Consider the following 13693-nt stretch of genomic DNA (forward strand, 5'->3'; position numbering starts at 1 on the left):
ACGCCTTTATTTCATTACCAATCTCAGTAACTGAATTCTTCACTCTTATAAAGCCAGCCTTCATGCCCAACCAATTCATTAGTGATACTACCCTTCAAAAAGCTTCCAGTTAAAACAGAAGAATCAAAAAAATTGATACTACCTTTTTAATTCACAGAAGCTTAGGGAAATTGGTTTATCTAATGCACTGCTGTTTTGACTTCTTGAAGGAGAGGTGTCTTGCAACTCCAAACTACTTACATCAAATATCTAACTTTTCAATCAGTTCCTAAGCAGGTTTCAAGACCTATAGCACTTCACTGGGAACTCTTTAACCTGATCATTTAAGCTAACCTCCTTTTAAAGAATTTCCAAATGGGAAAACCAAATGAGAAAGGATAAGAGGAAGGAGACCAGCTAGCAAGTGATAAAAAAAAGCAACGACAGATTAGTACAGCCTTTGAGTGCATAAGCAGTTTGCAGTTCATGCAGAGAAAGAAAGAATTCCGTGATGCACAACTGACATTTTTGGGAACAGAGGCAAACTTATAAAAATAAAGACACAGGATGTTGCTGAATGAATTGCTGAGAGGTACAAGTTGCTCTCATTGATAAGGGTACACAGAAAGGCTAGAAAGACGGATTGCCACGCTACAACATTTTTATCTTATTCTAAATAGAGAACAGTGAAAAAAGGGATGTGAGCTACTTCTGAAGGTCTTTCCTTTACAACTCAATTTGCTAATAGTTAAGCATGAACTGATGCTACAAAGTAAAATTAGACATGATTAAGCACATTAGTATATTGCTAACATAGGCCTAGAGTCTGGGATAACTTAAATTAATACAAAACCCAGAGTGTTTACCACTAATGAGCAAACCATTTAGAACCTGAATGTTTCTCACTTCAACATTGTTACTAAGAGCATAAAAATATACTAACATACATATACACACACACCAACATTCAGTCCACTTGAATTTAATTTGTCACAGTGAAGAATCACTAACAGATTTTAATAATCTTCCGCAAAAGGATCTTAGAGATGATATCAGCAGTAGTATTACAGATGGCTGTAATAGCAGTGGCCTAGAAAACATTCTGTTGTCACTTTAAAATAAAATTATCTGCCAGATTTTCATATCTTGCAGAAAAACAGATAATTCGGCTGATCTCAAAGATGAGCAATTACTCACTAATGTCACAGAAAAAATAAATACACTTTCTCGTCATGCCTTGGACTCAACTTTCCTTCAGACAATTGTCTGTGGCACTTTTAGAACTTCTCTTCTTCGGGGCAATTAGGAATCCAGCTAAATTAGCTAGCTAATCATCCAGCTTAATAGCATAATTCAGTTAGCATCACTACAAAGACGTATTTGACAACAGTAAAGGACTCAAACTTCAAAACAAAACTGAGGATATTATTTAGGTTTTTAAGTGCCTTCAATGAGGAAGCATGACCACTCCACATTAAAAAGCAACCCAATTAAGCTGGCTTGAAAATACCCTGCTGTACAACACTTCATCTTCAAAGACACAGACCAAATGGCTGCAGTTTTGCATATTGCTCTTTTTACATGACAACAGTTTAGTCTCAACTGATCTAAGTAATCTAAACTCAGAATGCTTGTAACCTTTGAGGAAAAAAAGGAAGAATGTTATATTAACAGAAAGGAATACTACTGGTATTTCCTAGAAAATATTCTCTCCACCCTCAAAGGTTATTTAACATATATTGCAATGGAATAAAATCTCTTGCAATTGTTACATTTCTACCAGAGAAAGAATAAAAGGTTTCTTAAGTGCTGTGATTGCCAAAAGAGTGATGTGATATGAACACAATTTGAAATTTCTACTAACTGGAATTTAACAAATTAAATATGTATTTTTCTAACCTATAAAATTAAAAAAAAAGAAATTCAATCATTTTGGAAGATACAATTTCAAATCTAATTTTGATTCCACATTACTATACTGTTCTCAAAAGATAAATTACTACCTTTAAAACTGATGTTATTTAGAAAACTACTGCAATTCAAGTTAAATATACAAGTGAATTTTTCAAAATATTTGTTAATGGGAAGCGTAGAACAATTTTTAAACTTTTCTCGATACACAGTGATAATTAGCATCTACTAGTTTTTCTTACATGACATATGATGTTGGTTTCTAAAGCAGCAAAATTCAGTGAATCTTAAGTTTGAATCAAATTTCAAAGCATTTAAAGAAGATATGTAATTATCACACTGGTGCGACTACAGCACTATTTTCTTTACTCTCAAATCTTTCTTCAGGCATTCACAAAGTTTTTCCAAAACAAAACTTCCAAAGAAATAGGTGTAACTTAGATTGTCAGAACCAAATATGCAGCAGACAAGAATTTTTTTTTTTCCCCAAGTAGCACCTTACAAAGCTAAATTATTTTTATTTTGGACTGAAAGCTCCAAACCTCATATAGACTTTACAGCTGGCATTTTGAGTCCTTCGGTATTAAATTTAGACTTCCTTGTGTATTATCCCAATCACTTTGCCCCTAAATATATTCAAAGAGTAAGACACCAAATAGTAAAATTAAGAGGAAACCATAAAAAAGCCTTTGAAGATGAAGTAAGCTACTAATAGAAAAAACGTTGTTGGTTACTACTCATTTTTCCACTGATAAGTGTGAAGTACTGCCCTGGGAAACATTCTTCTAGTCAACTATTGTTTGAACAAAAGTAGTAAAGTTTAAGTAAAAATCACTTTCATTTGAAGTTTGCGTACAGAACTAAAAACATGACTTGAACAACACTGAATTCAGCCAATGTTTTAATTGCTCATACAGCTAAATAACATTAAATGTCTAAATTTCATTTGCTTGCACTGATGTAAGTGTATATTCCCTCAAAAAGAGAGCTAGTTCTATTATCTTAGGCTTTCACTAAGAAACATGTAGCAGAAATTCCACATACAAAAAATCCACGGTTTTCTGCACCTGTTAATTTCAGTTTGGCAATTGTGAAGTAGGGAATAATACGAACATTGTGAACATTACTGCAAAGAGCGCTTAATATAAAAACAAGAAATATGTCATGCACTACAGGAAACTAATATTATAAAAAGCAAAATAACTGATTTAAGTCATGCAAAGAAGCAGAAAATACCTGTACTGAGCCACCATGTCTGTCAGCTGCTAGGTGAGCCCTCAAATGATGTGGATTGGCTTGCTGTGAGTCCCAAGCTGCCTTATGGTCTGTTGACTATCATTTTTGCATGCATTAGGAATATATGCAAAAGAAGAAATAAAAATTCCAAAATTAAACAATTTATGTATTATTATATATTTTAAAAAAGCACAGAAGCACTACATACTCAATAGCTCTATAAATTGTACATCCACACTATCTGCATACTTACATATGCCCATACATACATTTTCACAGAGAAGTAAAGTAGCTAAAAGTCAAAATCCAAGAAACAATGTCCACCAACACAACACTGTAATTTAGCTTAGGTAAATGGACATAGATCTAAATTCCTAACTTTTTTACCACCTTGTTCATTATCCTGGTTTAAAAAAAAGGAAAAAGTTATTACATACATGTTAGAACCCCAATACATGATATACTACATGGGGAAGAGACAGTCACCTAAAACAGTAAACAATAAAATTTAAAGAAGTATCAGCAGAGAAAAAATTCACTACTGACGTAAGCTATGTTATCTCATAGCATCAAAAAGGCAACCTCTTAGGACATCTTATGATCCACAAATGTAGAAATACATTAAGGAGGACTTATTCCAAGAAAAAACAAGAAAACCTAGAGTAAATTTGATTTTGGAGTTCTAATAAAAGTATCACAATAGCACAAGTCACTAGACAAAAGACAAAGTAATACTGAATCTTACATGAGCAGTTTACCTGATTTTTGGATTGTTGCATTTTATCTCTGTGCTGATATGCTTCTCTGTTTGAAGACAGTGCAGGGTCCAAAAGTATTGAACCCACTGGAGTAGGCTACAAATATAAATAATATGTAGCGACTGGTAAAAAAAATAAATTTCTAAGTCTTACCAAAAGTTACTGGTTTGTAATAGAAATTAATCTTCACATCTGAGTTTCCCAATAATCAAAATTATCAAATTAAAGCGAACGCTTCACCAGATATTTACTAATACCAAAAAGAAAAAAAGGCAAACCAAGACTTACACAATTTCATGAAGTAGCAATTTTGAGTATTATCAGACATTAATTTTCTGAAAGACTTTAGGCTCATATTTTCTGCAGCTAGCAACAGGACATTCTGACGAAAGGTTTAAAGTGATTTTTAGTGCTAAACACTGAAAAAAGGTTTAGCAATAAAATACAACTCTGTCAGAGAGTCACAGAGGAACTACGGCGTAAAACGTATAATCCGAAGTTGTCCAACTTACACACACCACCCCTCCCCTACTTACCAAAAAGCAGCAAGGAAAAATTTGAGGTGCTGAAAAATTTATCTTCTACCATTTCTTTAAAGAATATAAACACAGTACTTTCTGTAACTTTAGATGCCCTGTGATGGAAACTGGTATTCTACATCATATTTCATTAGAACAATGTATATAAAGTACAGAAAGTTTCTTCATAATGAACTGATAAATATCTGGAGTATACCTCAGATGCAGAGAAGTGATTGCTCTACATTTCAGAAATACTGGGAAAAAGAAAGTTCCCAAAGCAAGAAAACACATGCAATAATGACAATCACCTGCAAAGTTTTAAACTCCTTCAAGTCAAAAGCCAGTCTGAATTCTACAACCTCATTTTGGATTGGAGAGAGAAATTACTTTGATAGTAAGAGTATGTGTTTGGAAAGAAACTCAATATAAAACATCTCAAGCCAAAAGATAATGTTTGGAAATGTATCTGAAAAGAGGTTTGTAATAGCAGCTGTTCACAACTCTAACAGCAGCCATGCGATGCACATGTATTCTGAAACCAAAGACTAACACTGGCTCAAAACTGATCACACAAAAACCCCAGTATATTACTAATAGCTTATTGGTACTCACCAACTGTTTGCCAATCCAGTCATATTCATAATCAAACATATAGCCTTTCCGATCAAGTACGTCTGTGAAGAGCTTTCTTAAATAGTCATAGTCCGGCTTTTCAAAAAAATCTAGCCTTCTTACATAACGTAGATATGTAGCCATTTCCTCTATATAAATAAGAAATGTACATAATTGCCAGACCTGTTTTAATGGTACTCAAAAAACAGTACTTATTATTATATTTTAAAGCAACTTCTACCTCTCACAATAAAACCTGGACAGTTTTTCACCATGAATCTGTGAATTACCAGAAATAAAAGCTACTTAATACTAATAATATTCTTCAAGATACACTGCCATATTCTGAACATATTCTACCAAGTGACCTCCCACTAATTTCCCCTTTGAATTACCTGTTGGGATCTTCTATTCAACTTTCCAATCCTGATGCACAATGTGCCAAAAAAGTGAGGAGACAAATGCCTCTTTTTTTAAACTATTGTTTTTTTGTCCAGTTAATTGTACAAAGACAAGCCTAAGGAAAGGTAAAGAGGGGGACATACAAATGTACAGGGTGTACTATGTCGCAGAGAACACCTGTTACTGGAATGTAACCTTCCTTCCTTTAAGGGAGGATCCACATGTATGTTCTGAAGTGGGCAACTCCAACTGTCCTGACAAAAAAAGTCAGTATAGGCTCTGTTGAGCTATAACTGTAGTATGACTATGGAAGGCTGCAGCAGCGTTGATTGCTTCAGGCATCATGTTATGTGAAGGTATTGAGCAGAAGTGGTGAATATCCTGAACAGCAACACTGCAGAGAAGTACTAAGGTTACCTGAGCTCTTGTAGAATGACTTCTGACCACTGTCAGTTTAATATCACAGTTTAAATACCATATCAGCATACAAATGGAGATTCATTTGGGTAGGTGTTACATGGAAATTATAAGATTCTCCCAGTAGTGGAGACAACCAGGGAGATTTCTGAAAGGGCCTGGACCTGTAAAGATAAAAGGAAAGAGCTTTCCTGGTCATCGAAGTGTATGAAGTACAGACCGCACACTAGCAGCCAGAATCTTCTAGTTAGGAGAACAGTCCAGCGCAAGCCTCTTGGCAGGTGAGTAAAGCATAGGGAAGTCCCGTTCTTGATAATGGGTATAAGCCATGAAAGACTTCTGAGATTAGCTGTAAGGAACAAGCATCCTTATGAACAGAAGACTGTAAGAATCCAAGGGCTGAAAGGAAGGACCCATGAACATCTGAAGCACAAACTTCAAATCCCATTGAGAAACTGCTCAGACATATGACTACATTTGCAGTAACTCCTTCAGGAATCAGTGAAATGAGGGGCATGTGGTAATACAACAGTCTAAGAAAACAGCAGATGAAATGTTAACAAGCTTTCACAAAAGACCAAGTCCTACAGATCCTTCTACTCCAGCAGTTATTACAAGAACAAACTACTGGAATCAGCGAAGAGAGCAATTGAGCTGAAATTTTGGTTCATTCAGACTGCATCCATGCAAGCCTTCCTATTATAGAATAAAAAAAAAGGTGGGGAAAAGAAAAATCACACTACAGTGGTTTGGAATAGAGTACTGCAATAACAGCTCATTCTGATATGGATCAGGTGAGACATTTGATCTGAGCCTGGGACATGAGCTCCAGATGGACAGAGCTCTTAAAATCTAACTTGTTTAGGAACCTTTGTAGCCCATGAAAGAATGGAAAACCACACCCTGGCAAGCCATTCTGAGAAGCAGTGACTCCTCACTCTCAAGCCAAAAAGGCTGTTCACATGGTCCCAAAATACAAGAGAAGGCACTTCTATATTACTAGAGGACAAATAAGGTTAAAAGCAGATGCCACCAGCACTCACTGATCCTGTGAAGAGGTATGTATGTCAGAAGCAGCACAACAGTCTCACTGCACACTCACCCTGAGCCACACAACACATTCCAGTAGGTCTGGAGAAGCCGACATTTTGTGGCACAAACAAGGTGCTATAAGAAGCCTATCTTCTGACAGAGGATGGCTGAGCAGTGCAGAGGCAGTGCTAAGACCAAGCTATGCTAAGTTAAACTCTTTCAGAGGTAGTAGGGTAGAAAGAGGGGAAAGTGAAAGGTTTGAGACCAGCTTGATAACAAAAAGTTGTAAGGTAGAATCATGTAGGGGCTGTCAAGAATGCACCACAGGACAACGGTGCCAAGACATTCCAAATTACTCAGTTCTGACAAAACCAGACTATTAAGAGCTATGTTTTAGGCACGAGCAAATGGAGCAGTGGATAGGAGGAATTCCTGGCACCTAAAGACTCTTCAGCAATACTAGCCAAGGAGATCAGTGTTTGAAGAAGCTGAAGAGAAATGTTGACACATTGCTTAGAGACCTCTTTAACCATACTTTCCCAATGTAAACCGGAACCCAAGCATGCAAGGCATGTCTTCAGAAGTATGAAGGCTGGAGTTGAGCCCTTCAACGTAGCTGCATCTATTAAAAATGGTGACTCAAAAAATCAAGTAACATTCTTATCATGCATTTGAAGCAGAAACACCAGAGTATAAATCCTTGCTCATATTTTATACAAGGCTTGAAACAGCAATAGCGTTGCACACTCAAAGACAGTACAATTCCACAGAACACAGGATGAAAAAGATGGATTTCACATATGACAAAGACCAAAGTACCATTCACTAATACCACAGAGTTCTCTTGGCTTATGGAACATCGATATGCTAGGTCAGTCTGCAGGCTAACTGGAAAGAATTTAAATTATGATGGACGTATTTCTCATTCTATTCTATGTCTTAAGTGACAAGAAGGACAGGAAATAGAAAACCCTCAGAAATTGGACATGCAAAAACTTCCACATACAAGAATATATTTATTATGAAACTGTATATATGTACAATAAAAGAAGTTTATCTTTTGTGTTCTCCAAGGTCAAATACCTTTTCCCTCTTCCATTTCAGATCCAATCCTGTCAACAAGCATGTACATGATTACATTTGGTGGAAACAGTCCAATATATGGATTATTTCCAGGAATTGTACCATATATACACCTTAAATTACATTTTTACTTTTTAAAGGATTCTAGAAACTACTTAAAAATAATATGCAAGACATGTATGCATTAGATTAGATCATTAAATCCAAAAGATTTATATTGCAGAACAGGTTTTCTTCCCCATATTTAAACTTGTCAATTCACCAAACATATATTCAGACATTCGCCCCAAGTTCTGTAACAAAAGTCAATTTCACTTGATATTTTTTTTTCTTTAATGCACAGAAGTCAAATGAAAAACATAAGAAAAAGGGATAAGGGACTAGTTTTTACCGCAGGGTTGGAAACAACTTCAAGAGGCCACCTAGTACACCACTTTATCCCATAGAAAATTGGTTATAGCCTTGTCTGTCTGGTTTCTTTTCACTCTAAGTCCAGTGAACAAAACTCCATAGTGTCCCGATGGCAATCCCTTCATGCTCTTCACTGTATTTAAAACACAGGAGCTCAAGTCTAAACTTCACTGTTTTGGATTATATCCATTACTTTGTCCTAGCTGCTGTGGATGTAGCAAACTGATTCCTTTCATGTTTGTAGCAGCCAAAAGGTACAGGAGAACTTCCTTCCCTCACAATCTTGATTAAATCAATCTTTATTTCTTCAGTCTTTGGTGATAGGTCTAGCAAATAACTCCCACTTCTTTATGAGATACCCTTAAAATAGGATACATTTTCTTGGGAGTACAGTCCCCAGAATCAAACCTCCTTCTTCAGCTGAGGCTTCACAGAATCAAGTAGAGTGGAAATGGCCATTCATGTGTCTTTCAGGCTACATCCTGCTTATATAATCCATTTTAGTATAGGGTTTGTTTGTTTTTAAAAATATAGCATGACAATATTCACTTGCATTTACTTTGCAACTGACTGACTTTGAGTCATTGCCTAAGGACCCTTTCTATACCCAGTAACTCTTAATTTGGATTTGATTCTATCTTCATATACTACCTTATATTTTTAAGACTGTAATCTTTCAGGATCCTTTCATTCTAACACCACTGTCAAGCCTACAAATTTCAATCATCATTTGTAAGTTTAATAAACATTTTCAATTATACAAGGCACTCAAGAATACTGAACAGAACCAGCACAGATCTCTGTGAAATACCATTTCATGTTTCAAATTTTACAACAATATACTTAACTACTTCAAATTGGTTTACACTCTTCTTCCCATAGTAGATTTATTTTTATCATGCTTTTAAGATTATTTGTGAGGATATCTAAAAAGAGCATCAAAAGCAAAAGCACTAAGATTTCACGACATAAAACATCTGCCTCCTCTCCACAAGGCCTGCTGTGAACAGGATTTCCTTTCATAAGAGGAAATCAAATCAGTTTGTCATGAGCTATTCTCAGCAAATCCATTTTGCCTATTAATGACATTGTGATTACTTTCCAAGGTGCTTATTTTCATTTTGGTAAAATCATGTCCATGTCCATGTCATGTGTGTGTCCCAAGTTGATCAGACCAACTTTCAAAAAAAGGTCATATTTTCTTCTCTCCATTTTTCCAATACTTCAATGATTCTCCATACACTTATGGAGAACTAGAAGTGACACCTGAAACTACTTGCAAGCTATTTTATATATTATTTCAACCTGTTCCTAATGCAGTTTGTTTTAAAAAGGGATATCAGATTTGAGCTGGAGAGGCTTGCAAAATTCAGGTGTGATGATACTAGCATAGATTAGTTGATCACCGTAAGAATACGTATCATAATATTTTTTTAATGCTTTTTTAGAAGAATCTATCTTTGAAGAACACCAGCATTAGCTTACTGCTGCTTCAAAGGGTAATTTTTGTATCTATTACCATTGTACATAATACACATATTTGGAAGCATTATTTTATTTATTTTTAAAACCAGGTATTAAATCTATCTATGCCAGTTTCATTTTCTAAATCAATACACAACTTTTTTATTAACAATAGACATTACCTGGGAAGTTTTCACACAATACTTCTATAGGGGTTGCTCGTTTTGTGTCTCCAATTTTCTGGTAACGTTCTTTTAATGTATCAGCCTATGATAAAAGAATAAAACAAGCTTCTGAAGTTATACAGCTTGCAGACCATCTTTCAAAAAGACAGATAATATGGCAAGAAAAGCTGATAATCTGAAAGTAGGATAAAGGAAGATATCAAAACCCACTACCTTCAAACCTTGCCATGGAAGGCTTCCTCTGAGAAAATACATAAACATATGACCTAATGCTTCCAAATCATCTCTTCTACTTTGCTCTGAAAGAAAATTCAAATATTATTAGAACAGTCAATCGGCATAATTTTACATTATGTTTAAAAGGTTAGCTTCCAAGTTATGTAAAAATAACTGGGAGGTATAAAGCAATCCAACTGGGAGGTTCGGGGGGCTCTTGTGTACTGTGGACTCCATTAAGAACACAGCTAAAACAAAAAAAGCAGATGTAGACTGCAGGTATATTCATCTCAACAATACTTTAAACAGATTATCCTCCTATAAGAAATTGTTCTTATTTTAAAATATACTTTGACTCTTTACAAATATAATTGCATTTTAATTCTAATACTTTTGATCCATTAGTTGTGAACTTGAAACAATTTAATAAAGCTTTAACTGAACTCATTTTTACTCTATAAAATCACGGGAAAGATGGTATGTTTCTCAGGGACCCCTTGTAGAATTTCTGAGTAAGCTAAAGATGGAATGAAGAAAGCTCAGAACTCTTATTTGATCAGAAAGCAGCATGGAAAGGCACGTACATACAGCTTGCTCTCAAGTCTAGCTGACTTAAAAACTAAGTTACAGAAGACAATGTCTGGCATGGCTACATGCAGAGCAGTGGCAGTCCTTCAGGAAGTCCACAGGAAGTTAAAGAAAAAGGAAAGTGACAAGCAAAATGCAGTGCATTCAAAGTTTTCAAAGAACATTTCACATTATTTTAAAATAAAATCCATTACTCTTAGGAAAACTGAATGAATAGAGAATAGTAAAAGCCTTTAAATGACTAGCAGAAAACAGATTTTTACATTTCCACCTGATTTTATTCTGCACTGCTGTTGAAAGAGCTACACAGTGTATTCTGTTTTGTAGTAACAGGTATTTACCTCTAACTTTGATTTCCTCCCTGACATATGGCAGAATATCTTAACATGTTTTCTACTCAGTATTTTCACAGAGAAAATCACTATGCTTTGACAGCAAAAGAAATGGAGCAGAAAAGTAGATGAAAAGAGGATTGTTAGATTTTGAACACAGGAAAGTTAACAAAGCCAACCTGGCTTTGATATGATCAACATAAAACATTGCCACAAATACACTGCATCTGAAAAACAATTCTTTATCTTCATATGAAAAGAACAATTTACTTATTACTGTTTTCTATCCTTATCTCCTCCTTTGAACACTGAGTAAATACATGCTAGCAAATGAGTAAGAAAATACTAAAAGATGTATAGCAATTCAGAGCATGGGCTACATTTAGCCCCTTACTTCCATTACATATCTGCCAGTCATATGAGGTTCTTTCACAGTCATTCCTCCTTCACTTGTTTCCAATTCCCTTGCCAACACTCTTCTTGTATGTGTCCACTCTGCCACTCTTGTTGTCCACTGCTGCCACTTTTCTCAGCAAGTGCCCTCCAGACAATCTGGTCTTACTTGCATTTCCCTGCCAATCCTCCAACATCCCACCTGCTGACCATATGCTATCCTGATGCAACCACACAGGTTAAAAAGAAAGCAGGAATAAGCAGAAGAGTTCTGTGCCTGACAGGTTTCAGTACATGAAGGAAATGCTGACTCCAGCTGCCTGCAAAAATCTTGTGCTCTTTATGAGATAGGGTGGACATGGAGGTAATGAGTACTTCACGAGCACTGCTCATGACAACTGTTTTATGCAATGCAGTGTGGGTTTTATGTAAGACAGATCAATAGTAAGATGATGGCAAACCATGCAAAAATGTTACAACTGTGCAACAGATGGCCCATCTATGGGCAACACTAAGGTACGGCCCACAAAAACGTATTGGAAAGTTCTTTTTGGTCTTTGTTAAGGGACAATAATTCCTTTCTTTCGTATTAACTTCTACAAGTGATGCTGATGAAAAATTAATCTCTTCTCCTTGAAAAACAAACAAACAAAACCAAAACCCCAGACCTTATTGAGGCAATTGCTCCTTCACTGAGAGTCCTTTCTACAAAAGGAAACTGTCAATCTTTACCCTGAAATGATTCCTAATTAAGAGGATTTTTTTTTTTTTAAATGAGCTTTGGACCTTTGAACATACTTCTGTGGGATAGTTCCATGGGAACTACTTCTAGGATACACCATTCGAATTCACAATGCCCTCAACAATCTGCTATGGGAAAGGATTCTTTGTTTGTTTGTTTTAATTTTGGGGGAAGGGGATGTTATTTAGAATCCATTTGAGTTCTTCACTAATCACTTCGGAGTAATTAAAAAAAAAGTAGTCAAATATCCTTTCCTGTGGATGGAATTCTTCAAGATAAGCCTGAGAAACAGGACACCCAAAGATTATATTGCTATTGTTGGAAGAAGTGCTTCTGAAAACTGGAAAAAACACTACCAATGGACTAGCTGGAACACAAAAGGATTTCAAGCATCAGCCAGAGGAAGGGCTGCTGATGTACGCTGATCCTAGTGCATCACAATTTAATGAGATTCAGAGGACCTGTTGCCTAAAAGATAATATGATCATAAGATGACAAGCACACAATAAAGCTTTAGGGCACATGGTCTCCTCTCTCTCAAGGAGGTCACCTGAAGCTAGCTAAATCAGGAAGAAACTAATACCTGTTATTTAGTTCATGAGTTATATATAAATTAATCATCTCAATTCAAATAGGTTTATTTTAATAACTAGAACCTCATTCAGCAGGCTATGTCCAGAAATTATGTGGTTTTTAGTACACATGACAAAGTAACCATAACACAGGTCAAACAACAGATATTCAGTCTTCAGTAAACATCCATTATAAACACTGCCCATTCCCCTTCCAAAGAAAGTGTTCCTGCTTGCTGTAGGAATGCTGAAACAATAGAAACATACTATCTACTTGGATCAGAAAAACACAGTATTAGCTACCAGGATGATTACAGAGTTCGATACACAGACTCGTTACTGTAATCATGAAGTAGATGGAAAGTCACAATCTACATATCCTGAACTGTCAATCTATAAAGTTTAGCAAAACAAATTTGAAAGTTATCACCTAGAGTTTGTAGTCTTACTAAAAGTTATATAATTCCATACAATAATGTAATCTGAGGGAAAGAATATCCCTTCCTTAATGAAATCATGAATCTTTAAGATAAGGATTTTGGTTTTCCAGAATCCTATTTCCAAAATCCCATTTTCATTTATACCTTTAATTAAGGGAGCAAAGATTTATTTAGCTCAGTTTGTATTAGAAGCATTGTTTCGTATAATTATGGATTTATAAGGTTACTTTACACAGAATAAGGTATTTCCCCAAAGCAGCTACAGTCTTGCCCCTGAGGTGTAGTGATAATTCAGTGGGTACGAGCAGGAGACTAGAGAACTTCCTATGGGGGTCCTAGGAGTGGAAAAGGACTTCATCCTGCACCACTGCTCAAGTGAAAGGTACTAGGACTCCTGGA

The 13693-nt window shown here is 35.6% G+C and overlaps 1 protein-coding gene across 1 annotated transcript in view; it reads right to left on the reverse strand.

Moving 5' to 3' along the window:
- Window positions 1-2934: 2934 nt before the first annotated feature.
- Window positions 2935-13693, reverse strand: part of LOC104628581 (casein kinase I) — a gene marked incomplete at its 3' end in the record, with an annotated part of 43498 nt that continues 32739 nt past the window's right edge. The window contains exons 6-11 of the mRNA XM_010297216.1: window positions 10225-10310; window positions 10009-10093; window positions 5018-5166; window positions 3885-3980; window positions 3095-3222; window positions 2935-3028 (exon numbers count right to left, since the gene is read on the reverse strand). Of these exons, the coding sequence (XP_010295518.1) occupies window positions 2935-3028; window positions 3095-3222; window positions 3885-3980; window positions 5018-5166; window positions 10009-10093; window positions 10225-10310 (638 nt within the window). The remainder of the gene's footprint in view (window positions 3029-3094; window positions 3223-3884; window positions 3981-5017; window positions 5167-10008; window positions 10094-10224; window positions 10311-13693) is intronic.

Source organism: Phaethon lepturus, unplaced genomic scaffold (genome assembly GCF_000687285.1).
Source record: "Phaethon lepturus isolate BGI_N335 unplaced genomic scaffold, ASM68728v1 scaffold14721, whole genome shotgun sequence".
Classification (NCBI taxonomy): Eukaryota; Metazoa; Chordata; class Aves; order Phaethontiformes; family Phaethontidae; genus Phaethon; species Phaethon lepturus.